General features: G+C 58.1%; 2 protein-coding genes across 6 annotated transcripts; one reads left to right on the top strand and one right to left on the bottom strand.

The window, feature by feature from the left end:
* The first annotated feature begins 9,255 nt into the window (after positions 1 to 9,255).
* NTMT1 (N-terminal Xaa-Pro-Lys N-methyltransferase 1) lies at positions 9,256 to 13,016 on the top strand. Of its 2 annotated transcripts, none has more exons than XM_040606586.1 (5): positions 9,256 to 9,628; positions 10,538 to 10,602; positions 11,435 to 11,627; positions 11,849 to 12,101; positions 12,521 to 13,016. In XM_040606586.1, exons 3-5 carry the CDS (start codon positions 11,466 to 11,468, stop codon positions 12,775 to 12,777), a joined length of 672 nt encoding a protein of 223 aa, XP_040462520.1. In that variant the 5' UTR covers positions 9,256 to 9,628; positions 10,538 to 10,602; positions 11,435 to 11,465; the 3' UTR covers positions 12,778 to 13,016. The 2 variants fall into 2 exon arrangements, with proteins under 2 accessions (XP_040462520.1, XP_040462519.1); XM_040606585.1 differs by having other exon boundaries at positions 9,258 to 9,628; positions 11,440 to 11,627.
* Positions 13,017 to 13,885: 869 nt separating this feature from the next.
* On the bottom strand, positions 13,886 to 19,414 carry ASB6 (ankyrin repeat and SOCS box containing 6). 4 transcript variants are annotated; one of them, XM_040606583.1, is made up of 7 exons: positions 19,339 to 19,414; positions 18,409 to 18,642; positions 17,812 to 17,993; positions 17,309 to 17,415; positions 16,783 to 16,891; positions 16,174 to 16,260; positions 13,886 to 15,970 (listed from the first exon to the last, which is right to left on the bottom strand). In XM_040606583.1, the coding sequence occupies exons 2-7, from the start codon at positions 18,519 to 18,521 to the stop codon at positions 15,294 to 15,296; spliced, it is 1,275 nt and encodes a 424-aa protein (XP_040462517.1). In that variant the 5' UTR covers positions 18,522 to 18,642; positions 19,339 to 19,414; the 3' UTR covers positions 13,886 to 15,293. The 4 variants fall into 4 exon arrangements, with proteins under 4 accessions (XP_040462517.1, XP_040462516.1, XP_040462515.1 ...); XM_040606582.1 differs by lacking the exon at positions 19,339 to 19,414 and having other exon boundaries at positions 17,812 to 18,250; positions 18,409 to 18,506; XM_040606581.1 differs by lacking the exons at positions 18,409 to 18,642; positions 19,339 to 19,414 and having other exon boundaries at positions 17,812 to 18,402.
* Positions 19,415 to 24,905: the final 5,491 nt, after the last annotated feature.

Here is a 24,905-nt window from a genome sequence, read left to right as displayed (position 1 = left end):
GCACCGGGGTCCCCCTCCCCATGCCATCACTGGCACTGGATACCACATGCAAGTGGGGGCTTTGCCCACTCCATTCCTCACACTGTGCTGGTCTGGTGGCTGGGAACCCCCTTCCAGCAGCTGTTTGGCCCCAGAGTAAATGCAGCAGCCGGTGGTGAGTGTGGCTGAGCCATGGCTCCATGGCCATAGAATTGGCCACTTCCACCCTCTCCCAATTTTTGTGCCCTTGGAGCCCTCTAGCCTTGCTCCCAGTTCCCCCTGTCCTGGTGCATGGCTGGGCTGGGGTTTGGGGGAGCAGGGGGTGGGAGGGTGGGAGCCCCGGAGGGTGGGAGCCCCCACGGCTCCTTTAAGAAACCCACAACCAGCTCCAGAAACCAGCTCAAGGTCACAGCAGGAACCTTCGGACTTGGCAGCAGCGAGCAAGGGAGGAGGGAGGGAGGGAGGGAGGGAGGGAGGGAGGAAAGCTGACGGAGATCAAAATGAAATCACAGCCAGGGAGAGGGGATGGCTGGCAGCACAGCAGGGGGGAGCAGGAAGGTGGGGTGCAGCGGAGCACGGCATGCAGGCGGGTCCCACCCATGGGTGCCCCCCAGGATTGCTGTGGTCCTGACCCCAGCACAGACTCCTGAGGCTTCGCTGTGCCCCCAGCACAGAGCCCTGTGGCTCCTGAGCACCATCCAATGTGCCCACGGTGGCCCAACCCAAGGAAAGTCCCCTTGTGCCCCAGAGCCACCCTGGGAATGCTGGAGTCACATCCCTCCCACAGCACTTCCCGGGCTCCACAGGAGGTTTCCAGCTCCGACAGGAGCAGAGCAGGAGGGAGCTGCCGGCTGGGAGAGTTGGCTCCTGCAATGGCTCATGGCATGGCCCACTCCCAGATTCTTACCTCATTTTCCTTTTAAAGCTGGTTTTCCTTTTAAAGCTGGTTTTCCTTTTAAAGCAGCAGCTCCTGGAGTCCTGTGATCACTGCTGAATCTCTGTCTTCATTTCAGGCCAGGAGGACCTTCAGAGCTGTCCTCACCAGAGAGTACAGTGGGGGGAAAATGAGCCTTTAAAGGCTCAAACACCAGGAAGTTAATAAAAGACAAATAAAGAGCCCTCAGCATTTCCCTCTTTTTTTTTAATCTTTGCCATTGAAATGACTCTCACAAATCTGGGTGCTCCGACTTGTCCTCTGGACAGGTAAAGCCAGGTGAAGCAAAGGTACCAGGGATGAAGAAAAACCCTCATGGAGCAGGATGCATCTGGGATAGCCCATCCCCTCCCAGCCCCAGGGCCTGATCCTGCCCCATAGGCTGCAGCACATTTACTCATGCAGGGAGCCACTGGCTTAACACATCTGGGGGCTTTTGGGGGACAAGCAGGAGCAAAGCTCAGGCAGACCCAACCCTGCAGGGTGCTCGTGGCCAGGCTGGGGCTCAGCTGCAGCTCTGAAGCAGCTTGTTCTGGGCTTGGTTTGGAGATGCCCGATTTTAATTTTCATCAGCAGAATTAATCTGTGAAGTTATTTTCCCTTCCTCCCCCTCTCCTTCCTCTCCTCCCCGCTTTGTACAGAGAATTTGATCATTTCTCCCAGGAGCTCAGCACCATTAACATTCACTCCCAATGTGTGCGAGCCGCACTGCATCACCAAGTGCCGCCACTGGTGCTGCTGGGTCCGGTACCCAGCCCCGGCTTGAAGGGACCTGGGTGTCAGCTTTTCCCTCCCACAGCCCAGGCTTGGAGAGCCCCTCTGCCCCCCGACTCCATGCTGGGCTGCCCCAGCAAAGCAAAGGAGGGTGGGATCCTGGCCTCCAGCTTTGTTCTGCTGGAGCTTGAGCTTTTTCAGAAAATGAAAGCTGAGGGGCTCTGGGAAAAACAACCAAGCCAAGGGCATGGCCAAGTCTTGGCAGATTTGGTTTTAAGTCATGCAGATTGGTAACCTGGGGCTTTCCTGGAGTTGCATAAATTTGTAGGCTTTGGGGTTTCATTAATAAAGGTTAACTAACTTATTTATTATTATTATTATTATTATTATTATTATTAATAATAATAATAATAATAATAATAATAATAATAATAATAATAATAATAATAATAATAATAATAATAATAATAATAATAAAAATGATGATGATGATGATGATGATGATGATGATGATGTTATTAAATATCACAGGCCAGGCTGCCTTCCCCAGCAGTAGCATCAGGGAGCTGCAGTCAGCACAGCCTCTTCCATCCGGCACTGTGCTGGCTGTGCGCCCCAGCTCTGTATGCACTATAGGTCTGTGCCATAGATCCAAGTGCAATGTATGTAATCTATATGGGAAGCAGCCTGTGCTGAGACTTTGCTTTCTTTGCTTAGTTGAGGTCTGAAGTGGGGCCAGGAGCTCAGGCAATTGGGAAGGGAGGAAACACAGAGCCTGATGGTTTTAACACTTGGCTGGAGTGTGGTGGGGAGCACCATTGCCGGTGCCCAAACCCAGCCGGGTTTCACCCCTGGGGTTCCCCAAAAGCCTCTTTGACCCCCATTTCAGGTCCTTCTCGGCTCCACAGCCCGCCCAGCAGCAGCACTAACCCACACTGCAGCCACCCACTTTGCAGCCAAAGGGATGCTGATGGGTAGCAGCAGCCCCAGGGAAGGAAAAGAGACTTTTGCATCAACTGCTGCCCTTTGGATTTAATTGAAGGCAGCGGTGGCAGCGCCTGCCTGTGTGCAGGCATAAAAGCCCACCTGCGTCCACCACACTTAACCATTTCCTTTCCTGCACGCGAGCCCTCCTGGGGTGTCCCTCCTGAGAAATGACATCAGCTCTGAATGGGAAGTGCAACTGAGCCAGCCTAGCCCAGGAAAAAAAGAAGCAGCAAAAGAAAAACAAATTCAGAAACTGGAATGGAAAAAAAAGGTTAAACCCCGTGTGCACTGCCACCCCCATCACCCCACAGCTCAACCCAGGCAGGAGCGGGAGGGGAGGGTGAGCCAGGGCAGTTGGTTTGTCCAACCAAGGCTGTGCAGAAGGGGGTGGTTTTTGCTTTAGCAGGATTCTTGCTTCAATACAGTCCTTTTTTTTTTTTCCTTTTCTTTCCTTCTTTCTGGTTATGGAGAAGGGAGCAGCTAGGTCCTGATCCTGCTGCAGCCCAGCCGTGCTGCTGGGCGAGGGCAAAGAGGCGAGGAGCTGAGCGCTTTATTTTTAGTCTCAGTTTAACAAGTATTAATTAATAAGAGTGTAAATGCTAATGCTGAGATGACACAAACTGCATTGCCTGAAATGAATGTTTGGGACCTGTCTGTGCCAGGATTTACAGCCGGGTGGGTTCATAGGGGCTAAATCATTGCTCAAACTGCAAGGGTAAGCTGAGCCGGCTTTCTACCACCCAGCCCAGCACCGGCCGTGCCGCAATGTGATGTGCTGGGGGATTGGGGGCTGGCTCCCTGGCAGCACCTCACCACGTCGCGTTGGCTTATCCCTGCCTGGCAAAAAGTCCCAGGAGGTTTTGCAAAGTGTGGGCCATTTCAGCCTCTCCCCATCCAAGCTGAGTGGGTGCGGGGTTACGCCTTGCAGAAGGATTTATTGGCCCAGTGGACTGACTAACTTTGGAAAAAAAAAAATCATTTTCCTCCTGTTAAGTCCCTCTGTCCTGCCTGTCCCCTGCCTGTGGCTAGCAAGAGCTCAGCTTGGCCAAAGGCATGAGAGGAGGCTCAGGAGGATGAGGAGGTGAAGAAATACCCCTGGCCAGTAAGATACAAAGGCTTTTGGCCCCTCGGCACCAATACACTGGCTGGGTTTGTTAGCATCACAAAAACAATGAACTTGAAGCTCTGTCAGTGTTTCAGCTGTAGAGTTATCAGGATGTGACAGTCCAGTACCTGTGGGGCTGGGGACCCTTGCCCGCGGTGGGGGCACAGGGCAGCAGGTGGGAGGAGGAGGAAGCGGGGCTGTGCATGGGGGCTTGTCCTGGCTGCGAGGCAGTTTGCCAAGTCAGAGGATTCCAGTGGGCTGACCCCTGCGCTTTGAGCCAGGGTGAGGACGGCTTGGGGTCCTGTGGGACCCAGCGGGTGCCCAGGGCCTCGGGGGGCAGCTCTGGGGCCACGCTTACACCACTCAAGGGGGGCTCTTACATCTTTCCAGAGAGGCAGGTGCTTAGAAGGCCGGATCCAGGCCAGGTTTTCCTCCTCTTTTCTCCTCTCACTGCAGGCAGGAGGGACCCTGGCAGGCTGCGGCTGCTGGCAGTGCACTCCAGCAAGCCCTGCTCGCCTGGGAAGCCCAGGAGTGTGGCCAGTGCAAGCCAGGCACATGGCAGGGGGAGCCAGGGGAACCGCTTAGTACACACTGCATCCTCCCAGTGCTCACGCTGCATCGTCCCAGTGCCCACACTGCATCTGCCCAGCGCCCACTGAGTCCTCCCCAGAGTGCTTGCTGCACCCCCCAGCCCATGAGCTGGGGCAGAGGTGGGAGCTGGCAGGACCGCAGAGCACCCCATGCCAAGAGGGCTCCCCGTCACCCGAGAGGGCTCAGCTGCCATTTCAGGAAACCCAGAAAGGACTGAGCTGGTTTTCTTCGAGGGTCTGGAAGGACGCAGTGCTGGCAGCGCGCGGAGAGGTGTCACACTGTGGTTCGAGGCGGGTGAGGAGTCACAGGGTGGGGAGCTGATCACAGCTCGTTAGTGCCAGAAAACCCCTGGGTTTCTGATCTGGGTGACCCCCTGGAACCACCCTGGTCACTGGAGCTGGGTGCTTGGCTGCTGCCACCCGCAACGGTGGGCGCTTGGGAATTAGAGCGAGTTATTCAGCTGCCCCCCTTCCAAGCTGGCAGGTGGCCCTGTGCCAGGGTCACTCCTGCCTGCGCTGCACGGCCCGGGGCAGGCAGCGCCACAGAGCTGAGTCATGGGGTGAGGATGCTCCGGCCTGGCCCCTCGTAGCCCCTCGCTGCCCCACAGGGATCCAGCTGGGGCGCTGGGGACCACACAAGAAATCCCCACGCGCAGCCTCCCCCAAACCCCCGCTGCAGCTGGCCCGAGGCACCTTCCCGTGGGCTGGGCACTGCCGTGCTGGGGCCAGCGTGGCCCAGTGTGCCGCAGAGGGATGCGCTGGTGGGATGCACGGCCACGGCACAGTCTCTCTGCTCAGGCTGGCTCCCCGAGCAGCACGCTGCCACACTCCTCTTCAGTGGCTCCGTTCGTATCATCGAATTTTAATTTAGTTAGTTGAGTTCTTTAAATAGTGTGAACTTGCTAAGTGCTTTGCATATTTTATACTCATGAGTAACATTTATCAAACAGAAAGCACAATTAATCAAAGAGGGGAGCTTTTGTAACTCAGAGCAGTTTGTATTCTCTCTTTCTCCCTACTGTGCGCTTTCCTCCATGTCTCCCTCCTCTTCTCCTCTTCCTCCCCGCTGCCCTGCACCGGCCACGGAGCCAAGGCAGCTCCACTGCGCCCTACACATGCATATACACACCCCGGTACATACTTGTTCTTGCTCCCTCCTCCCCCCGCCGTGTACACCATACATGCATACATAAAAATATGGTTTATATATATGTATATACATTTGTGTGTATGCACATATATATATGCATATATCCATGTGCACATATCTATATGCATATACCTATATCTATCTATCTGATGTATAAATATATGTGTATATAAGTATGGTGTGCTGTATTATGTATATGTATATGTATTATGTATATGAATATATGTACTTACAGGCACAAATGGTCCATTTGCAATATATATATATATACACACATATGCACAGTTGTTATACTCACAATATTATACACAGTGCACAGAATTTTTATGTTTATATATATATATATATCCACACACACTATATCTATTATCTCCTATCCAGTATATAGCATACAGTTTATAGTATATCACATATCACATATATTACACATTTTAGATCTTTTGGGCTGCTGGGGGGCTCAGCAGTGTTGGTGGTGATGCTTCAGCCTCCCCGAGAGCACCAGTAGCTGAAGGAGTGAGGTGGGATGGACGGTCCCAGCCCCAAGCCATGCTGGCTGGCCACCTGGCCAGCAGAACTGCCCAACCAGCTACACCTGGGGACAGTGACTGGTCACAGGGACATGGGAGGCCCTGGCAAGCCCCCTGGGCACGAGTGTGGCCGCAGCCTCCCAGCCTGGGTCCTCTACCCTTGCTGGGTGCTGGAGACGAGGTACAGACCAGGGCTTGCTTTTGGGACAAACAGCGAAGGGACGATGACCTCTGTCCCCAGGACATCTGTATTTATTTTAAGGGCAGGGTCACCCAAACCAGTCAGGTTTCAGGGCAACACAGAGGTGAAGCCTGTGCCGGTATCCAGGGAAGAGCTGGCACTGGTGCTGGAAGACGAGAGGTGACGGAGCATGGGTGGCACGAAGGGACCCGCGTCTCTGCCACCCCTCGGAGCGCCTTGGCAGCTCTTGGCAGAGCGAGGAGAAGCCCTGACCTAATTTATTCTGACTATTCAAGCCTTGGCTGTGTCACTGTGGAGGCAGCTGAAGGAGCTGGGCAAACATGGACGCAAGGGCAGGTTTGACCAGCTTCAAACCCTGCCGTCTCAGCAGAGCAAAGGAGGTGGGACCGTCCTGCACGGTTCCCTGCAGAGTACCTCGGGGCTCTTCCCCAGGCCTCAGAGGGCTTCGTTGCTCTATTAATTGCCATTAATGGCAGCAAACAGGGCAGCAGGTGCCTGCCCAGACCCAGGTTAAATGCCACCGAGGGAAGGGCTATGCCGGCACTGCAGGACCTGCCTTGCAAATCGCCTGCAACGATATGCGCTGTCCTGGTCACCCTTTCTCAAAAATGATAGTGCAAAATTAATTAGAATTAATTAATCAGAAAAGGGTAATAAGGGTGATTAAGCACCTGGGGAAAAGAAAAAAATATATATTCCTGAAGGGCAATTGCAGTGCCAGTGATTACCTTGAAAAGTGGCAAGTGAGCGGGAGCCAGTGGAGAGCGTGCAGGGAAACAAATGGGCTGGAGAAGGGGGTCTGGGGGGTGTTTTCTGTCTCATCGCACAAGGAATTACCAAACGACAAGACTGAAACCAGTTAGAGGAAAAGCATTTCCCAGCAGCAGCAACCACGGGGAGGCAGCTGAGCCTAGGAGGGGAGCTCTGCGGCTGCCATGTTTTTTGCAGACTTGTCTTTGCGCAAACTGGCCCCAAGGCTGGACCTGTCTCCAGCAAAGAGTGGGACTCGATACGGTGTCCTCGATGATGAGACCCTCATCCCCAGCCCCGGCCATTTACCAGGCTCAGGAGTACGGTGAGCCAAGGGAAGCTCAACCGATTTCTTTCTCCTCTCTTAATTTCCAGCCATACTCCGTTGCCTTAATAGTAAATAAATAAATAAATACAAACTTAAAAAAATTATTAATAATAAACAATAATAAGAAATCATCAAAGGGAACATAAGTAAGCAAGGCTGGGCCCCGGGTCAAGGCAACCACTGTAACCCGAGGAGCTGAAGCGGAGCCCCAGCCCCAGAGGGACAGGAGCACTGGTCCCTCCCTACCACCATGAAGGGCTTCGGCAGTGGGGAAGGATGGAGGGGGTGACTGGGACCTAGTGGAAAGGATTTTCAAGAGCCCCAGTGCAGCGCAGTGAATAAAAAAGAGAAAAAATATCTTTTCTGGAGAGGCAAGGGGAGCAAATACTGCAGGATGCTGTGGGAAGTAGGGGGCATGGATGGTATGTGGGTGCCATGGCCTGCTTCAAAGTGCAGGTGACAACCAAAGGGATGCAGTGGCTGCTGGTGGCTTCAGTGAGGGGGAACCTGGTGGGTTTTGGTCATTCAGGTGCCCGTGCACGGAGGACATTCACCACCATGCACCTCCCAGGACATCACCCCGCGCTGGGAGCAGCCAGGCACTGCTGTCCTGTGCTCACTGCTCCCCGCCTGGTAACAGAGCCTCGCTTCTTTAAAATCTGGAAAGCAAAGCAGGGCGCAAGCAGCACTTCTGTGCTCAGAGATGCTGTCCTTGCATCCCCAACTCTGCAGCCGACTGTGACACATGCTCCCGGCCCCTGCCATCAGCTCCAGTCGCTGCTGCCCCCGGCACGCTCAGGCCCTGCCGCAGGGACTCGGGGGACCTGGGGGTGCCCACGAGCTGTCCCAGGGCGACAGCTGCATGCCCAGTGGTGGGGTCTTCCTCCACTCTCTGCGCAGGCGTCATGGAAGGGTGGCAGTGGGTCCTGGCACTGAGACCGCGTCCTGGTTGTGCCATGGATTTTTGAATGGCTGTGGGACGAGCAGCACTGTTTTGGGCACAGCAAGTCCCTGCAGGGGCCACTAGGACATTCTGGGGTGTAAGTGGTGCTGGCTGGGTGGGAGCAGACCCCACTCCCCCTGTGCCCGTGCAGCAATGTCCCCATTGCAGCTACCTTCTGGCTGCGCTGGGTGACGTCAGGCAGATTCTGTTCCTGCAGTTTTTGTGCCAGTCGCTGTCAGGGGGAAGGTGAGGGAGGGGGCTGATGCCCTGCTGAGGGAAGGACTTACCTTGTATTAGACACCAGAGAATCCACATTGTCCTCCTTTCCCCAGGCTGCAGCCAGCCAGTTTTGTCACCGTCCCTGTCCCCACAGCAATGCCCTTCCAAAGGCCTCGGATGCTGCAGGTCCCCGTCCACCGGAGCGGGGGGGTGTGTCTCATGCCCGTCCGACTGGGGGGCGGGGGGCGATGGGGTGGGGTGCTGCCCTCGGCCGGAGGGAGACCATCACGCGGAGGCCGGGGGGCAGGCAGCCCCACCGGAGGGGCACCCCGGGCCGCGGGGGTGCCGTGCGGAGATGGCCACAGCTGTGCTGAGCCTGCCCGGCCTCAGCTCCCCGTGCTGGCCCGGCAGGGCAGGGCAGGGCGAGCCGGGACATCGCCGAGGGCGGCGGGAGCGGCGGCCCCGCCGGGGCGCGGGGTGGACGCGGGGCAGTGGGGTGTCGGGGCCGGGAGCGCCGGGCGTGCGGGGCCGGTGCCCCCCGGCAGGAGGCGGCCAAGTTCCCGCGGCGGCGGCGGCCAACGGCAGGGCAACAGCGTCACCGCGCGGCCGCGGCGGGGCACGGCGGGACGGGGCAAGGACAACGGCGGGACAGGCCCGGCGCAGCGGTGCGGCCGGGGGCAGGGGCGCAGCCCGCTCCCCACGCCCCCGCGGCTGCCCTGCCCCCCGGCCCTGCCCCCCCGGCGCCACCCCGCCGGGCCCCGCCGCCGGGCCTCCGCGCCCGCCCGCCCCCCAGCCGCCGCACGGTGCCGGGCCGAGGGCCGTTGGCGGGGGCTGGGGCGCTGCTCGGGCCGAGGGGGCGGCACGGAGCCCCGCCGGGGCCCGCGGCCAGCCCCGGGGCCGCTCGCGACGCCGCACGGGCACACGTCGCGGCGAGACGGGGCCCTCCCGCCGCCCTGCACCGCGCCGCGGCTCCCCCGGCGCCGCCCCCGGCCCCCCCGGTGCCCCCCGCCCCCCCGCGCCGCCCCACGGCGGCCCCCGCTTCCCGGGGCGCCCCCCCGCGGACAGCCGGCGCGCGAGCGCGGAGGGCCCGCCCCGAGGTGACATCACCCTGACGTTACCGTGAGCGCCGCCGCCTGGTTGGTGCCCGGGGCTGCCCGTCACGGCGGGGGTCGGGGGGAGAGAGTGCGGCGGCTGCCTGAGGTAACCACGGGGGCTGCCGGGGGTCGCGGCTGTCCGGTCCGCGGGAGCGGGCGGGACCGGGCACCCCTCGGCAGAGCTGCCGGCGCCGGATCCGCCCCCCCGGCGCACAGAGCCGTGGCCCGGCGGCCTGCGGGGCTCCCCGCGGGGTGTGTGGGGAGGTGTCGGCTTACGCCGCAGCCCAGGAGCGCGACGGGCCTCCAGCCCCGACGGAGGGTACCGGGGAAACGGCTGGTTTAGGCCTTGAACCGGGAACCGCCCCTCGCACCCCCACGGGCAGGGCTGGCGTAACCCCCAGCGCCCGGGATGGGACCCCGGCCGCCCCCCACCCTGCGAGTGGCCCCAGAGATCGGGGAAGGGGCCTCACTCTAAGGTGACCCCCCCACCCCGAAAGCGGGGGGGCGGCGTGACTTGCACCCCACAGGTGTGCGGGCCTGCGGGGCGAGCACCTGGTGCCTGCGGCTCGGCTGCGGAGCTGCCACTGCACCGGGGCTCTCGCGGCCGCGGGGACATGCCAGCACCGAGGCCCAGGTGGGCAGAGCGCCTGGCTGGGTCATCCTGCTGGCGGCCCCCGACACCCTGAGGAGTGTCACCGAGGACTCACCAAGTCAAAACCGGGGCCAAGGAAGGGGTGACACTGTTGGGAGGGCAAACCCGGCTCTCAGCCCATGAGATCAAGCGGCAGGACAGGACCTAAACCCTCCACGCAGCAGCTGCCCCGTGGCTCAGCCTCCTGCCCCCTCGAGCTGTGGGGCTGCAGCAGGGCCTGCCCCACAGCCAGCCCGGGAGGGTGCCTGCGGGGGTCGGGGCGGCCCTTTCCTCCAGTTCCCTAGGCCTGCAGTCAGCCTTGCCCAGGCTTGCAGGACTAAAGGGGGGATTTGGGACTAAATTCCCGTCTTTTTTTTCCCCTAGATCACAGCACAGAGCAGTCCCTGGCACCACTGAGCCAAACTGGATTTCAACCGGTGATCTGTAAGGTGAGATGCTGTGTCCCCCTGCTCCCTTCTCCAGCTGTTCAAGACCACGCAAGGGCCACCGAAACCGTCTTAAGCTGCCATAGAAAAGGTTTTGTTTTTAAAGGGGTATTTGCCAGAAATTCAAACCACGAACGCTATATATTTCTTTATTTGTAAAGGTGTTTGAAGGCCTTGGATTTATCCTTTGGCCACCTTAAATCTAGTTTCTAATCCACAGTGCAGTTAATCAAATCCACAGTGGTTTGAATTATGAGATGCCTGGGGGGGATTTATAGCTTGTATTGCTGATTATACCTTGACCTTATTATATTGCAAATATCTAACTTATGGTCACGGCTGAGATTTACAATCCTCAGGTAGGTGATTAGGTAACTTTTAGCAACTCCAAATGTAATTGGAGGTGACTGATGAGGTTGTCACCACAGATAAACATGTAATCTGTAAAACATTAAGACAGGGAAAGAAGAGGGAGAATGGGTGAAAAGGGTGGCTCAGCCCTAAAAAAACCCAACGAGTAACTGGCTGTATTCTTGAGCAAGGCTCCAGGATGCCTGGTCTGGCTGAGGCATCCCTACCCAGGAAGGGGGTTTGAGCTTGTTGGTCTCCAGAAAATACCAGGATTTAGATCTTTGTTCCTTCTTGCTCTCAGCTGAAGGATTTTAAGGTTTGAAGTAGCCCTGGGGAGGGAGAAGGGAGTGATGAATGGAGACTGGGGTACTCACAGAGCTGAGTACTCTGCAAGTCCAACTGTGAGCAAGTACTCACAGTTCGGGGGGGGCTCTGTGCCTACAGCTCTCTCAGACCTAACCAGCAATTTCTCCCGTTTCGGAAGAGCAGGGAGTCCCACGTGCCCCTTGGCCAGCATGACGAGCGAGGTGGTAGAGAACGAGTTTGAGTTTTACTCCAAGGCAGAGAAGTACTGGAAGGATGTGCCCGCCACAGTGGATGGCATGCTGGGGGGCTACGGCCACATCTCCAGCATTGACATCAACAGCTCCAGGAAGTTCCTGCAGCGGTTTCTGCGGGTAGGTGGCATGGTCTGTCGTGCTCCCAAAGCCTCGTCAGTCTCCCAGCACTCCCAGCTGGGCCCTTCCCTCTGAGATGCTCCATGGGATCCTCTGTTCTGTGCATGCTGGGAGAGCTTTGCCCTGCAATGGATGCCCCAGCCCTGTCCTGTGTGGGTACCTCGTTTCTCCTCTGGGGGTACCTTGCAGTGGGATTCAGCCCCTTGTGGTTGTCGTTCCAGGATGGCCCCAACCGGACAGGGACAACCCGTGCTCTGGACTGTGGGGCGGGCATCGGCCGGATCACCAAGCGGCTGCTGCTGCCTCTCTTCAAGACAGTGGACATGGTGGATGTGACAGAGGACTTCCTCACCAAGGCCAAGAGCTACCTGGGAGAGGAGGGCAGGCGGGTGCGCAACTACTTCTGCTGTGGCCTCCAGGACTTCAGCCCTGAGCCAGACTCCTACGATGTCATCTGGATCCAGTGGGTCATCGGTGAGGGTCACTTTGCTTGCAGGCTCTCACCAGCCTGACCCATCCAGCTTCCCCCCAAGGGGCAGATGCCCCACGTGCTGGGGAAAGCAGCTTGAGGTCTGCATGAAGGATGAGCATCACAGCATGGGTTGGCGGCTGGGTTGGGGACCTGCCCCCCATCCCTGCCCCATGGAGGGGCACCCGCAGGACACCGTACTGTGGGGCCTTTACCCCCTAGGCCCTTGGAGACCAGGTCAGAGGTGTGGGTTGGATGGAGTTGGATAGTGGGACACAAGTTGGACACCCCCAAGCTAAAGCTTTCACCTGCAAATGGCTCAAGTATCTGGCTGCCTGGATCAGGGGGGCTTCCAACCCCAGTCTCCTCCCCTCCTCCTGCCCTGGTCACCCCGTGCCCTCTAACCCCAGCTCTGCCCCTCTAGGACATCTCACCGACAACCACCTCTCTGACTTCCTGAAGCGGTGCCGTGCTGGCCTGCGGCCCAATGGCATCGTGGTCATCAAGGACAACATGGCTCAGGAGGGCGTGATCATGGACGATGTGGACAGCAGCGTCTGCCGGGACCTGGATGTGGTCCGCAAAATCATCCACCGAGCTGGGCTGCACCTCCTGGCTGAGGAGCGCCAGGAGAACTTCCCCGATGAGATCTACCACGTGTACACCTTCGCCATGAGATGAGGGCAGTGGGAGGAGGTCTCTCCAGGGCCAGCTCAGAGCACAGGCCAACATGGTGGTTCCTACCAGGGCCGGGAGGGGTGAGGACGGTGCCTTCACTGCAGGGTTGCGGACAGTAGCAGGGGTGTCGCAACCCTCTCTCGGGGGCTGGTGGCTAGGTGGCGAGGACGGGGCTTTGTCTTCCAAGTTACTGCTGTTTGTGAAAAGAGGTGTTTGCCAAATACATTTTCCTGCTGTTGCAATTCTGCATGTGGGCTTTGGTGGCTGCAGTGTATTGGTTTGATGTCACCCCTGGGGGCTCTGTACGGGAGTAAGAGGGTCTCCCCTGCAGGAGGCCTGCTCAGTGGGCACCAACAGGTTGCTGACCGCAGTTGCACAGGGCTCCTGCTAGCAGACAGGACCGGGAGCACTTTTGAGGCAGTCCAGGCTCCAGGCCTTGCTTAGGTGTTTGACCCTTTCCTGCTGCTGAACTTGCTGCTGCTCACAGCGACAGGCTAGGTCAGGCACATGGGAGAAATCTGCCATTTCCCTGTGGCGGGTTGAGGAGGCAACACCAGGTTCTGGGGCTTTCTGTGGGTCTCTTCTTTAAACCCACAAGCAGGTGTCCCACATACAGCAAAAAGGGAGGTGGATGTAATCCTGGGTCCCCCACATCCTCCTCCAGGGACAGGGGTAACCCAGACAAAGCCCTGCAACCCTGGGAGGGAGCTGGGGTGCTCTGGGCTTTAATGAGGAACCTCCTCCGAGCTGCCTCTGAGCCCCCAAAGCTCATTACTGCAGGCTCACAGCGATGCCCAGCGCCTCCGGCTCAAAGGCTGTGACGCTACAGCTGCTCCCTAATACCCTGCACCATCACCTGGCTTTGAACACTCCTGTCTCCCTCTTGGTCTTATCCACATCATTTTCCCAAGTCTGGCCCCTGGCGTGTGCCAGCCTGATCCAGCACAACTCGGCCAGCACTGGCAAAACAGCTCACCAGGTGGGTGAGCCCACACGCAGACCCCAGTTGCAGCCTGTGCCTCCAGCCGGGCTCACATGCAATTCCCCCCGTTCTCTGCAGAGCCCTCTCTTCCACCCCATCCCTCCTGCTGAAGAAACAAGCCCCTTGTCATTACAATAAAAAGCCTCGTTTAATTGCTCATTTCCCTTTCCAGGCACCAGGGGAGTATTTGATCACATTATTACTAGGGTTTTTTTAAACATCAGTTCATCAAGATGCACAGCTCCAGTTCCACATGGCAGGAGAGGGTAAAACTCAGATGCTGGCAGAAGGGCAATGGGGGGGAGACAACTCTTCTGCAGCCAAGCTGCAAGGAGATCTCAGATCCACCTGCTATAAACTACCTACTCAGAATAGATTTTTCCTTTTTTCATCCTCTTCTGCATCTGTCCCCCGTGACAAACAAAAAACAAAACAATGAAAACGTGGGGGACTCCGCTCCGCAGCCAGTCTCTGGCACATCACAAGGAAGCAGATGCCTAGAAGGAGCCCGATGGCTGTGACAAGGCTGGGACATGGGACCTCCACACACAGCCCCAGAGTTCGCAGGTTCCAGTAGCAGGTTGGAAAGAAAACCCCAAGTCCTACTGCGATGTCTTGTTCCTGGAAAGGAGGCACTGGAGAGCAGGGTTGCGGGAGCAGTCCGCCAAGGAACAGGGAGGGAGGCACAAGACACTGGGCAGTCAGCCACCCATCATTCCTCCTTGCAGAGGAAACACTACAAAGCCAAGAAACATCCACTGTCTTATCTGTTTTGGAGCCCAGCACCTCTGAGGTGTCCTTGGTGGATGGTCCTCTGTGCCGGGAGGACGGGATGCAGAAACTTGGAGGGTGCGGAGCAGCCATCCACCACTGCCAGTCCTGCTTCCCCTCGCCCCCACCCCTGAGCCCCCCACCAGCCCACATGAGCGAGGAAGGCATCCACTTCCACATGGAGATGCCGGACCTGCTCCCACCACCAGGGACAGAGGCAGGAACCCAGGACACCGATGCCAGCACTCCTCTAGCAGGGAACACCTCTCCTCCCAGCACCCGGAGGCACTCACAACTTTGCCAGTTGCCTAAGGCACTGCTTCACCTGCCTGGGACCCAGCAGAGTCCAGAGGGGACAGGCTGCCTGTCTAGTCACACCCCCCAACCAGCCCACTGATCCTGCCCACCAGGCTTTTTCTTAAAATCCACACAAACCAGTTCTCTTCTGCCCACAGTATCCAGCTGCCCGGTGCCATGGGGCTCTCTTCACCCCCAGGGAGCCACAGAGCTCTGCCCACGTGCTCACAACGTGCCCCAGAGCAACAAGGCCCCTGCAGACACGCATGTGGCATTGTGCCCAAAAACGCACACACACCCCCTGCCCCAAAAACGCAGCAGAGGGGGACACCATGTGCAGCACCAGCCAAGCTGGTGCACAGACAGCAACACCTCTCGCTGCAGAGAAAACTGGCCCAGAGAGGAGATCTGGTGGCTGTAGGCATACCATGGCCATGGAGGCGGGGAGACAGAGAGGCATTAGTCAAGGTCAGAGGTCCTCATGCCCTGCAGCAGTGTGGTCAATGAGGAGGTACCACTTCAGCCTGTCTGGAAGAGGTAGAGCCTTGATTTTGACATCTACTGGCCACGGTTTAAGGCGCTGCCGGATAAACACCCTACAGAGATGTTTCAATGCCTGCGGGGAGCGCTCCAGGTGCTTCAGAGAGCAGAAGAGAGTCCTGATCTTCTCCCCGTGGTACCTACAGCTGCTGGTGTTGACCTCAAAGTTGCTGGGCAGCTGGACAGCTTGTGAACTAGCCATCATGAGCTCCAGCAGAGTCTGACCCTTCTGGATGAGGTCTGTAGAGAAACCATCATCTTCAGAGACACTGAGGTGTGAGCAGAGGCACTCAAAGACAATGTGGAAGCCCGACCAACATGAGGGACCATGGAGGGAGCAGTTGTAGGCAGCACCTGACTCCAGCAAGAAACGCAGCAGTGGGAAGTGTCGTTTGAAGCTTTTGAAGCAGAGGTGGGTGAGGGATTCGGGGGCCGGGCACTCGCTGGGGTTGGCTCCGTGGGCCAGAAGCAGCTGTGTGACATGAAAGCAGAAGCGACTGATCACCTGTGCCTCCTCAGTGTTGCTGCACACCATCTCTCCCAGCAGGAAGATAATGTAGGTGAAGACGGTGTCACCATCTTTGGTGGTGGCCCTGACGTCCGCACCTGGAGGAAGGGACAGAGAACTTAACTGGCATTGCAGACAGTGGGGCCAGCCAGGGCAGCACTAACTCTGGCACTGCTGGGCTTTACTCTTGCTCAGGTGGACATAAAGGAGTTGGGAGGGCAGCGCCTGGTACTGCACAAAGAATCAGCCAGCGCCAGGCCTGGAGAGGCTGTGTGTGCAGAGGGAAGAAGGCTGCTCTCACCTCCTTCCAACAGGAGACGGATACTCTCAGTGTTGTGGATCTGGACACCATCACTGCTGGCCAGGGCATGCAACAGCGCTGTCTTTCCTGCAATAGAGCAATCTGTCAGTCAGATGAAAACAGGGCAACACCCCAAAAAGCAGGAAGGAAAACAATCCACCCCACCAACTAGATGGCCAAACACAGGGATAGACAACCCTTCTCCTTCAGCAGGCTTCTGCTGTCCATGTGATGACCCTGTGGGGACAGGGTCACAGGCCACACATGCAGGGCTGGTGGTGGTCCCAGAGGGCACGTGTGTCATGGTAGAGTGAGTTTTAGAGTGCATGGGCACCACAATGCTAAGGAGGCACGGCCACCACCCATCTCCCACAGCCTGCACAGAACCGATTTCAGCCCCCTTCTGCACCTGACACAGCCAGCATACAAGGAGAAAACAGACACCAGGGAGGTTCTGCAGCCTGCACTCAACTTCCAAACCAGTCTGTAACCAGAGAGCACTTGCAGCAGCAAGACAGAAGAACCTGGACGCTGTGCCCAGCTCCAGCCCACCCGTGGGCTGACCGCTGGGAGCACTCAGGCTGGGGGAGCTGGACAGGGCACACTGACCATTTTTGTCAGCTGCATTGATGTCGGCCCCCAGCTGAAGCAGCCGCTGGAGGCATGGCAACCGCTCAGGCTCCTCACTGGCCAGATCAAGGGGACTGCTCTCATGGATCTGCACAGAGTGAGAGCAAAAACAATGCTAGTAAGTATTGAAGACTATTTGCGAGTGCCTCCGGAAGGTCACTGCTGGGGCTTCATCACAGCCAACATAACAGCATATTTGAACCCATCCCCAAAAATCAAAGTGAACCTTCCCCAGTGCATCCACAGGCAGAGGTCTGTCTACTCCAGCCTCCTCCCACCCATTGCTCCATGGCAGAGGCAGGTTTGCTCAGCCAAAGGCATCTTGAACTTCTGCCACAGCACCAGAGCACTACAGACAAGGGGCTCAGGAGGTTGCCAAGGGGAAGTGGCACTCAGTGAGGCCTGGGACGTGGGGAGAAGGGAGGGCTGTCCCCACTCGCCAGTCTCTTGCAGCTAAACCTCAGGGGGGCTCAGCCTGGCTGCGCCCAGGCAGCTAAGCTCTTACCCGATCTCTCCGGTTGATGTCAGCCCCATGGTTCACCAGGAGCTCCACCATATCCGACTGGTTGCGGAGCACTGCGATGTGCAGAGGGGTGTAGTAGGTGACTGGATCTGAGGACAAGAACACAGAGAAAACTAAGGGCTTCCCCAGAACGGCCCTGACACCTGCCAAAAGTGGAAGGGGGCAGCTGAGGAGGGCCCTGAGAACACAGTGATACCCATGAAAACAGGGCTGTCACATACACCCCAAGTCTTGCTTCTGCAACGGTTCCATCTCTGGCAAAAGCCCTCAAAGCTGCAAACCAGCCCCCGAGCCCCCGGCCATCCTTGTGGCTGCGCCCGAACGAGAGCTACCACAAGGCATATCCATACTACCTCAGCAAGGAGCGGTGGGGTCTGACCTGGCAGCACCCCCTCTTTCTGCCCTAGCCACCACTGCCTCCCAGGGCAGCTTCTCACCAGCCAGTTCCCCCCTACCAGGCCCAGCCCCCTTCCCACCAGCCTTACCTTCAAAGCTGAGGTCAGCTCCGAACTCCAAGAGGATTTCTGCAGCAGGGACAAGACCCAGCTCGGTGACCTTCAGCAGGGCATAGCTCACACCTTCCTGATAAAACGGGGAGTGTGTCTCCCTCTCCAAGACTCGTCTCACAGCTGAGAGCTGGCTCCTGTCACTGCCCAGACAGGCAGGACTCAAGACACACAAAACCAACCAGTTACTCACTTGAACAGCACACGTCTCAGGGTGTGCAAGGGTCAAAGTAGCACCAGGGAAGAAGAAAAATCCTGGTCTCTCCTCTTGTAACCCCTCTACCCCGTTGGCTGTGGGGTTATGCAGCACCATCAGGGTCACAGCTAAACCCCAGTTTAGGTCTTACTGCCATGGTGGAGGCAAAGAGCTGTTCCCGGGGAGCACATGTAGTCCTTGCTCTGCTCCCCACCATATTCCCTGAGAACAGCAGCAAGAGAAGGGTCCGTGGGATGAGCTGCTCACTGGGAATGGCATTTGTTCCCAGCCAGTGCCATGTCTGACCTTGGCCGTAGCACTGAGCTCCAGCTATCACCCCCTAAAACACCAATTGGGTGTTTAGCCCCACACCTAGTTACCTCTCAAGGGTGCTCTGCCCTTCCGCATTCTGTATCGCCAGCAGCCCCAAGATCTCATCTACCAGGGGCTGATACTCAAAGATGATCCTGCGGAAGCCGTGCAGGAAAGGCATCGTGTTCTGCTACATGCACAGACCATCCAGGGGCTTCCAGCATGGCAGTAGCGTCTTCACCGACACAGGTCTCTGGCAGGCAGACCCTGGTGCTGCCTGGCTTCCAAAGGACTTTTTCCTCCTCCTTTTAAAACAAACAACCCTTTCCAGCAGTTTAACATTTAGAAAAAAACACGGCCTTCCTCCCTCCCTGTGTGTTTCTAAAGGATAAGGAAGACCAGTGCAGGGATCTCCTCCCACACACCACAGAGGTGCATTCAAATTATCTCCCGCAGGCAGAGCTGCAAACTGCCGTTATCTGGGCACAGGAGGGGCCCACGGGCAGGCAGGACCCAGGCCCAAGGGCGGACCCCGCCTGCAGCGGCCCTGCCACAAGGCCCTGCACGCTGGAGGTGCTGGGGGGTGGCCAGAGCAGAGCGAGGCCCCGAGCGCTGCGGGATCCCTGCAACCGGCAAAGCCCTGCCTGCTTCTTGAGGGGGCACAGGGCTGGAGCAGGCCCCGCAGCCCCTGCGAGCCACAGCAGCCAGCCCGGGGACCACCAGCCCCGCAGCACACAGGGTAGCGACCCCGGGGGGAACCCGCGAGGCCCCTAAGTACCGCGCCCCACGGGAGCAAGCGCAGAGGCCCACAACCCCCCAGCACCCCGGAGGACCGAGGACAGGGGCCCCGGGACCCCACCGGGATGACGCCAGCAGCCCCGGGCGCCCCCGCGCCCCACGCGGCCAGTCCCCGGGACGACGCCGAGAGCAGCCCGCAGGGACCCCAGGCTGCGGAGCGCCCGAGCCGGCGAGACCGCCCCAGCACCGCCGCCCCTCACCTGCCCCAGCCCCACTGCCGGAAGCGGAAGCCGCCCGTTGTACCGAGAGGGGCGGGGCCTCGCCGGGGCGGGGCTGCGGCGCGGCCGGCAGGGGGCAGCATGCGGCCGGGAGCGGCGCGCCGGGAGCGCGCGCGGCAGGCGGGCGGGGCGGCGGAGGCGGGACACACACCCCCGGGGCCGCGAGGGCGCGGGCACACCGGCCGCGCACGCTCCGCCCCGTGCGCGCCGCGCAGGTCTGCGCGGGGAGTCTGCGCACCCACGGCGGCGCCCGCGCACGTGCGCGCCCAACGCCCCAGCCGGCCTCGCGCCTGCACGGGGCGCACCTGCGGCCGCAGCGGCACGCGCAGCAGCGCACGGGCTGGTGCCAGGGCCGCGCGCACAGGCACGCGCGTAGCTGCGCCCCCGCCGTGCCCGCCGTGCCCCCGGGTCCCCCCCCGCCACCGCCGTCCGGCGCGCGGCCGGGGTGGCGGTGCCGCGGTCCCGCAGCCCGCGCGCCAGCCGGGCCCCCGGCAGCACCTGCCGCCGGCGCTGCTCGCATCCGCCGGGGCGGGCGCGGGGCGCGGGAGCCGCCCGCAGCACGCCCGTTCCCTGCCCCGCCGCCGGAGTTGCTGGGGGGGAGCGTTCGCACAGCGTCTGTCGGTACCGCTGCCATCGCTGCCGTTACCGTGGCTGCGGTGGAGTCCGCAGGCGCGGGGCGCTCCGGGGGGTCGGCGGCAACCGGAGCCGCCTCGGGTTTCCTATTTACGTGTTTATTTTATGCCGGTGGAGCGCTTCCAGGTCTCAGCAGGCAGCCGTGGCCCGGGGCGGTGGGGGTGAGGGGGCCACGCCGGTCTGGCATTTTTCTGACATGCTGTCACGCTCCCCCCCCCCCCCCGTGTCCCGCCCTTCCTTCCTCGCACAAAGGGGGGTGCCATGGTGGGGGACCCCAGCGCCCGCAGCCTCCTGGCCCCCAGCCCACCTCTGCAGCAGGTCAGGGGGTCGCAAACCCTTTGCAGAGTGGTGACTGGCCCCGGTGCCACGGGGCTTTGATGCTGTGCAGTGGCACCTTGCTGGGCAGCTGGTGTGGACCCACTGTGCAGCCCTGCAGCCCCCGTGGGTGGGGTTGGGGAGGGCATCATCCCTCTGCCGTCCTGCGTGGGCGGTGGAAATAACCCCATCCATCCAGGTGCGCTGGGCAGGGACCAGCACAGAAAAGCAGCAGAAAGAGTAATGGGGAACGAGGATTTCTCCCTCCGTATGGAGAATGCTTTATGCCCATGTGGGCGGGCTTCAAAGCAGCACAGCCTGGCTGTGGGGACCCTGTTGGGTGGGTAGGACAGCTAAGACCCTCGATCCAGTCCCAAGTGCCTCCTCGCTGCCACTGGTGGATAGCTAAAACCAGAGCCTGGACTCTCTGTGGTCCCACAAAACCCTGGACCCTTCACAGCTGGGATGGCAGCACCAGGCACGGCCACTGTTTCCAGCTGTGTGACACCGGTGGGGACCATGCTGGGTCTAGCCCTCCACCAGACACCATTCTGCAGTGAAATCCCCCCCTGCATTCCCCACCGTTGGCCTGGAAAGGAGGGCTGGCAGGTGTGGGTCACCCCATTGCCACCTCTGACCCCAGACATGTTGGCTCCAGGGATGAGATGGGACCCCGAGCTGCTCCAAAGGGCCCTGCCAGCCCAGCCATGGCCCCGTGAGCCCCACAGAGGCTTTGCCCCCACCCTGGTATCCTCCCTGGCTGGAAAGGAGGCCCTGGGTGTACAGTGTGGGGCCAAACTTGCCTCAAAACTGGCCATGGGAGGTGTCGAGCCTGGAGACCCAAGGGCTGAAACCCTTCCCTGGCCATCAGCACAGTGAGGCCGGTGGGGGGCCAGGCACACAGGGGCCCTTTCCTGGAGCATCCCTGCTGTGGTCCTCCCGTGATTGTGCCATGAGCCACGGCCTCTGGCAAGGTGATTCCCCATCCCTACATTTCTTGGGTGAAAAAAACCATTTTGCAAATAAGGATGTCGCTGGTGCGGTCGACTGGGGCGTTCAAGTGCCCAGCTAAAATAACAGCGTCGGGATCTGCCCCCTTCCTCCCAATTGCCTTGGCGGGGCGGACTAGGAAGAATGCAAGTTGGCTATCCATCAGGGAGACAGAGCAACAGCCAGCCAAAGAAAGAGGGGCATTTTAGGAGGAAAGCCAGGGAAATTTGATCATTAAGAAATCCTCCTGGCTGTCTGGGGGAATTTAATTAAATTGCTGGAAAGGGCTGTAAGCACATCTGGATCCAATATGTGGAGCTTTGATTTTTTTCTTTCTTTCTTTCTTTCTTTTTTTTTTTTTTTTAGTTCACTCTTTTCCCATCTCGCTGTTGAAGGAGGGGGGGAAATAAAAGGGAAATAGCAGAGCCACGGAGTATTGGTTCATCTGGGACTGAGATTCCTGGCAGGGAAAGAAAGAAGGAGAAAGAAAGAGCAAAAGAGGCAGAAACAGGGAATAAGAAAGCTGGGAGAAAAACCTTCACCAAGGGCCTGTCTGGGGTGTTTTATAATGTCACCGACCGCAGAGACAAGGAGCTAGGAGGGAATGAGGGGAGTTGTGAGAGCTGGAGGGGAGAGAAGGAGGAGAGGAGCTAGATCAGGGCATGCTGTGCTTTCAGGGTCTGGCAGGGATGGAGGGAGAAAGAAGAATTTCTCAGAGGATAGAGAAATACCATCCCTGCCGGGAGCAGCAGGGCCAGGCACGGGGAGACTCCTCCAGCAATCGTCCCCAGCTGTCACCCCTGCGGTGAGCACTGCCCTGGCCTCGGTGCCAGGGGCAGATGGGGATGGCGATTTAAGAAGATGGGGCAGGCAGACCTGCTTCCCCAGCGCCAGGGAAGGGACTGACCCTGACAGCCGGTTGCTGAGTCCTGGCCAGGCACCATCAGGCCCCCACCATCTCGCATACTCTAGTCCTTACTATCTCCTTGCTCTGAACATCATCCTTAGAGTGGAGCAGAGGTGCATCTCCACAGTAAGAAAACTCTTCCACCCATGGAAGGGCAAGCCAGCCCGGTTTCTCTGTGTAATATCCATAGGGCAAGATTCTGGGAATATTAAGGAGAACAAGCACCCAGGTACTGAAGGGAGCAAGCAGCACCAGCCCACACAGTGCTCCGAAGATGCCGCACTGTCCCACCCTAGCCACCGCCGCCGTTTGGGGGTGAGGAGGAGGGCTGGGGCTGGCATGGCACGTCCGGATCCATGCCATCGCCAGTGCTGTGGAAGTGCGAGATGTTATCGCAGCATGAGAGAAATATCAGGAAACCCCTAGGAGGACACAAAGTGAGATTAACAAAAAATGTCTGTCTTTTTTTTTTTTTTTTTTTTTAAAGCAAGGAAGATGAAGGGCTGGCAAACAGAAATATTCATCTCAAAGGCTGCAAACTGCAAACCTAGCAGGCTGCGGCCAGATGGATCCTCACCCCGAGCAGCCTGGCATGGCCCTGTCAATTTGGTGCAACTCTGGTTCATCAGTCCAACAACTCTGGCTCAGCAAAGCCGGACTCTGAGCAGACACCCTGCTCTGCAAAACCCAGGTGCTCGGTGTCAGGCAAAGCAAACCTGCTTGGCTTCGTCTCCAAACCACCCATGCTTTGCCCTAAGCATGGCCGAGAGTCACCTTGCCAGCTCCAAGGTCCAGTTTTAATCACTTAAAACACTTTTTATTTACCAAAAAAAAGAGAAGAGCTTGCACAAGAGAGTTAGGAAACACCAGGAGGGTGGGTTTCAAACAACTGGGTCTCACATCAGATGACTTGTGTGGCTGGCAGAGTTTAAAAAAAATGGTGCTGAAAAAAAAAGGCAAATCCTACAGCTAAAAAGGAAATTGCATTAATACAGATTGTTTTATTTAAAAAAAGCAAACCCTGACCTCTACTTCAAAAAAGCCATTAGACATTCTCCTTCTGAAAGGCCGACAGGAGATATTACTGAAAGGCCAGTTAATTTCTCAATGACTTACTGTTCTTGCTCTGCCCATGGAAATGTGTAAAGAGTCGGAGGGTAATTTAAGGCACCCTGCAGAAAGGTGTGTAAATCTTTGCATGTCTAAAGAAACTTTACCAGACCGCTAGGATTGGGAAAAAAGAAAATGCTTGCTATTTTTTTTTTTTTTTTTACTTTCCTTTGGAACTCTGATCCCCTTTGATCATACAAAAGGTCATATTTCACCCAAAAAAAATGAGCAATCACAGGGCCCGAGGAAGTGCGAACCCAAGGGGGTTTCACTGACAATTATTCTCTCCATTTAATTATTTAATACCATGAACTGAGGGAAAGCCATCTCCCCTGGAAAAGCCAGACAGTTCAAGAATAAGGTCTGGTCCCAAACAAGGAGGAGGAAGAGGGTTATAAATGGGGCTGGGGCTGCTGTGTCCCCCCTTCTGCCCTCACCCGCTTCATGGACCAAGACCAGCTGCCCCACAGCACCCCCCCCTAACACACACACACACACCCCTAATCACAGCAAGATGTTCCCAGCCTCCAGGGCCAGGGGGGAAATGCTGAGGCAAGGACACGGGTCCTCACTGCCCTGGGCCCCCCGCCAGCCCCTAGCAGCTGGTGCGCCTTGCTGGTGGGTCACTGTCCACCAAGGGGATGTCTGCATCCCCCGGGATGGTCCTCAAGTAGTTTTCCTGCACATGGTGCCGCCCCCATCCTGAGAAGGGTTTGTCCCTGCAGCCGTGGCAGAAAAAAGCAGGATCAGGTGGGTACCTGGCTGAGGAGGGGTGGCATGAGGCTGTGCTGGGTCACCCAGGGCCTGGTGGTCCCAGGAGTAATGCAGGCATCTCTCCCCCAAGAGCATGGAGCAGCCAGGAGGGCTGATGGCAATACATGCAATATATATCCTAATATGCACATTGAGTGTGTAACCACAGCGCACAGCATTTCCCAGGTACCGCGTGCTGCTGGGGACCCATCCAGCTAGGTGCTGGGCAGAGGTTAAACACCCATCCTTGGGGAGCCATCCCAAGGGAAGCAGGAGCAGAAAGTGATGTGACACCAGCCTGTAATTTACACAGCCAAGGCAGGAAGAACCAAACACCGGAGCTGACTCCTAGAATGTTCCTAGGGCTAATAAATTGGGCCGATAGGGCCAATAAATGGACCCAAGAAAAAAGGATGGGGGCAGGGAGGTTGGGCCGTCTTGTTTGCACACTGGAGGAGCCCCCCGCAGAGTCAGAGAGAGCCAAAATCTGCCTTCAGCTACACCCCTTCCAAGCCGGAGAGCTCTGGGAAGCTGCTTCCCTATCAGGAAGATCAGATTTGGCAGCGCTGGTTGGATTAAAAATCTGCACGCCTCTGACTTGAAGGGGAAGAGAGCACAAGAAAAGCTTTTGACAAATGTTAAAATAACTCAGCCAGGGGTTTGCCTCCCTCGGCGGTGCTGGAGCGGGGATGTTTATGAGCTCAGAGCTGGGCTGCAGCAGCCCATCTCCGAGATTTCACGTCGAATCCTGCGTGCACACAGCCCTGTCCATATGTGCCTGCAGCGGCGGGCAGGAGAGCACGTTGGAATCGAGGGGAAGAAATACTAACCGCTAACCTCT

This window comes from Falco naumanni, chromosome 9 (assembly GCF_017639655.2).
Source record: "Falco naumanni isolate bFalNau1 chromosome 9, bFalNau1.pat, whole genome shotgun sequence".
NCBI classification, from domain to species: domain Eukaryota; kingdom Metazoa; phylum Chordata; class Aves; order Falconiformes; family Falconidae; genus Falco; species Falco naumanni.
Note: the sequence above shows the minus strand (reverse complement) of the source record. Positions and strands in the feature narration are given on the sequence as shown.